Genomic DNA, 3659 nt, shown 5'->3' on the forward strand with positions numbered 1-3659 from the left:
ATTGACCTTTGTATTTTTCCCCCCTTAAACATTCTAGCCATACATACGGCTGCAATGGATATGCTGGGAGGACCTGGAGTGGAGAAGCAGTGCAGAAAAACTGATATCGTTGCAGATGCTGCATATTGTATTTTAACAAAACCAAAAAGTTTCACGGGAAACTTTGTTATTGATGAGACTCTATTAAAAAAAGAAGGAATCAAGAATTTTGATGTATATGCAGTTGCACCAGGTAAACAGATTTTACGAAAAGAAATAAACTCAATATGGGAGGTCTGGGATATAGGTAGTTAATCTATAATGATGATTATAGCCTAGTCTTCTGCTATGACCAGGGATGTTAAGGTTGTTGGGCCCATTGCCTGGTTGTCTTCCCTTGAATTTGCCTTCTTGGAAACAGTGGCTCCAATCCTGCCAGACCTCTACCCATAAAACTTCTGCCAAGTTAAACATAAGTTAACCAAAGAAAAATGTTTTTCGTATCACTTAAGCAGTGTCATTTTTATCAGCCTGTGATGACTTGTTTTATGCCATTTTTCATATTTTTAATGTGGGAGTTTCCCTCTCAACTTTATAATACTTGAGTTCTGGTTTTTGTCCTTTCTAAAGTGGTGCAAGACTAACCAAATCTTTCTGAAAAGAATATACCAGATATATGGCTTTACTTTGCTTTACTGACTTCTGCGTCCCTAAAGTTACAGTTTTCCTAGATTCTATTTAACTACGATAAAGATCTGATTTTTTTGCCCTTCACCCTTGCTAACTCATTTTGAATTCATTTTGGAATTTCAGGTCACCCAGTGATACCAGATTATTTTTTAGATGAAGATCTTGATACTCAAGCTATGAAAATGGAAGCCCAGGGTAAGAAATGTATTAAACATGTTGAATTCACTCAATTGAACATAATTTCCAAGGATGAAATTGAAAAATTTAGGTTATTGCATCTCTTTTCAAGAATTTGGTCTCGATGTAAACTACTCAGTAAAAGCTTGTTTCTCAGTTGGTATGTGTTATTTTTGAAGGCACTGGCAGAGGCTTCCCCTTATTAGGGTAAGGAAAAGATTTTGCCTTGCCCAGGACCTTCAAACCAATGTGGCACAAAAACAATAAAGTCATTTAAGAAGGAAAAGTTAAAAGTACTCTTTGAGGGCCTACCTTACAATTTTTTGAGGGTATTATGGTCATCACCAAGTGCTCCTAGAAAAAGATTTCAATACAAAAAATGTACTTTTCAGAAGTCATATGCAGTCCCTGTTGGTTAATTGTTCCCTTTTTATATTAAAAAGTTTAGCATCCTTCAATGTCCAAATTAATGTAGGTGTAAGTTTCCTTCTTCTGAACTTCAAACCCCATTTGGGAGAATGTTACTGTATATCCCGTCTCTTGGAAAACTGCCATTCTAGTTAATGGAAGATAAAAGTGCCCAAATGAAATGGTTTTTCAGCCGTGACAATGTGGGCAGGTATCATACAGGAAGAAGAAAGGATGAGACATATCAGTAACTACTTTTGCACTCCAAAACACTATTTGGTTTAGGAAAACGTACTGAACAAGAAGCCTGAGAGACTATGTCCTCTTCCACTGTGATAACTGTGTGGTTCACAGACTTCTCATTAAGCAAGGACTTGTTTACAATTCACCTTCATGTGCCTTCACCTCTTAACTGCAAAGTGGAGTATTGATTTAAAAGGTTACCTCTGGCTGAGCTTAGAATAAAACTGATGTCTGTCCTCTAGCAGAATCAAATCTCTGAGAGACTGTGGTATAAGTCTTTGAAAGATTAACCCAAAACTGTAATTATATATGCTGCGAGTTAAATGGGGTTTCTCTTCTACATCTACTTTCATGAAGCACCATCACACACACGTGTGACTCATAGTCTTTAAAGTTATGATTAGGTATCATTTGTTCTAGAGAATGGTCTTGTGATTAATATTGTGTCCTGGGTCCTAGATGAGATGGGTTCTTTCCCTGGCTCTGTTATAGACAATGTAACTGCTATTGGTCAAGTCAATTTAAGCTACAGGTTTCAGAGGCAATATGTCATATCAATTTTTTTTAAAAAGCACAAACATTTTATTATTAACAGCATGTGAGAACTAATCACTTGCTAGGATATTCTGAGCTATTTTGGTCATTTTACCCACAATTTCAGAACCAATCTTTGAAATGTTTTTTGACAAACTACACAACCTGAGGTTAAAACTTATACACAACTTCTAATCAAAGTTGACAATCAGTGTGTTAGGATAGTGGATCGACTGATATCTTCTAAATAATTAACTCAGTAGAAACATGTTGCACACTTTCAAATAATTGATGTGAAATTGTATGAAAGAGGTTATAATCACTTGTGAAAAGACCAGAGGTCAGTAACAAATTCAGTTAAATCTCCAACTTTCTCTTTTGTGAATGTGTGTATGCATACTGAAGGAATTGGGAGGTGAATATTAAAGGAACATGACTGACCAAAGAATCACTGCCACTGTTACTTAGCTTTCTTCTGAGTATTATACTCTGACCAACAATGTACTTTTTCCTCACCTCAATCTAAGTTAGTAAAGTCTATGGATTTGAGGAAATCAGTTTGATTAGGGTTGTCATACCTCAGGGTTTTCCCTGACATGTCCTCTTTTTGTATCCTCTGATCTCTCTTCAGGGTGGGTTTTTTAAATTTGATCAAATGTCCCGGATTTTGGCAGCTCAGCTGTCTAGAGGGAGTGGGGGTGGCGGGGGGGAGAGGGAGGTGCCTGGGCCCCTGAGCAGCAGCAGGGTAGGGAAGGCAGAAGAGATGTTTGCAGGGTCCTAGCACCTACCAAGTTCAGTTTAGTTTCTTTTCCACAGCAGAGAAGGCACCCCCAGGGTCCTAACATCTGCATCTTTCTACCTATTTCTCTTGCAGCAGCATCTGATCACCATGGGGTATGGGACTGCAACTTATGGAGGCAGCTGGGTTGTAGGCAGCAGCCCACTGTGGGGCAAAAAGATTGCAGGGGTGGGCAGCGGGGAAACAGAGGGAGCAGGGGGCTGTGGCTTGGAGGTGAGGGGCAGGGAGCCAACTGTGGGTCCGGAGTGTGGGGCAGAGCATTGTATGTTAGGAGTGAGGGGCAGCAGCAGGGCTGGGAGGGCTGTGGCTTGGGAGTGAGGGGCAATGGAATGGGCAGGGCCAGGGCATTGTCATCACTGCCCCTCACAATTGTATACTACCCTCCCCCACACATGCAACAGGTGTCCTCTTTTTCTGGAACTGGAAATACAGTAAGCCTAGACTTGATCAGCTGCCAATCTTAACATCTGGAGCAGTGGTGCCCAGCCTTCTTGCCCCAGGGGCTAGATGAGAGGCATGGGGTCAGTCTGCAGCATGCATCCCCTGCAGAGTCAGCAGGTGGGGTTGGGCCATGGGTATAAACCCCGTGCTCCAGATCCAGCTGCACACCAGCCCAGTCCTGGACACTGAATCCAGCCATGTCCCAGCGTATCACTACACACCCAGATCTGGCCGTGCGTCAGCCTGATCTTAAGTACAGGACTATGTTACCTGGCCCTCGGGGCTCCTCAGAGGTCTAGAAATTTGGTAGCAGGGGAGTCGCAATTAACACTGCAGCCCTTTCCCACCACCAAATTTCTAGACTTGTAGGGAGCCCCATGGGCTGGGT

General features: G+C 41.7%; 1 protein-coding gene across 1 annotated transcript in view; it reads left to right on the forward strand.

Moving 5' to 3' along the window:
• Window positions 1-3659, forward strand: part of HSDL2 (hydroxysteroid dehydrogenase like 2) — a 50092-nt gene that overhangs the window by 43502 nt on the left and 2931 nt on the right. The window contains exons 7-8 of the mRNA XM_019517055.1: window positions 38-232; window positions 793-864. Coding sequence (XP_019372600.1) covers window positions 38-232; window positions 793-864 — 267 coding nt within the window. The remainder of the gene's footprint in view (window positions 1-37; window positions 233-792; window positions 865-3659) is intronic.

The sequence above is a fragment of the Gavialis gangeticus genome, unplaced genomic scaffold (genome assembly GCF_001723915.1).
Source record: "Gavialis gangeticus isolate Ggan-Ray unplaced genomic scaffold, GavGan_comp1, whole genome shotgun sequence".
NCBI classification, from domain to species: Eukaryota; Metazoa; Chordata; order Crocodylia; family Gavialidae; genus Gavialis; species Gavialis gangeticus.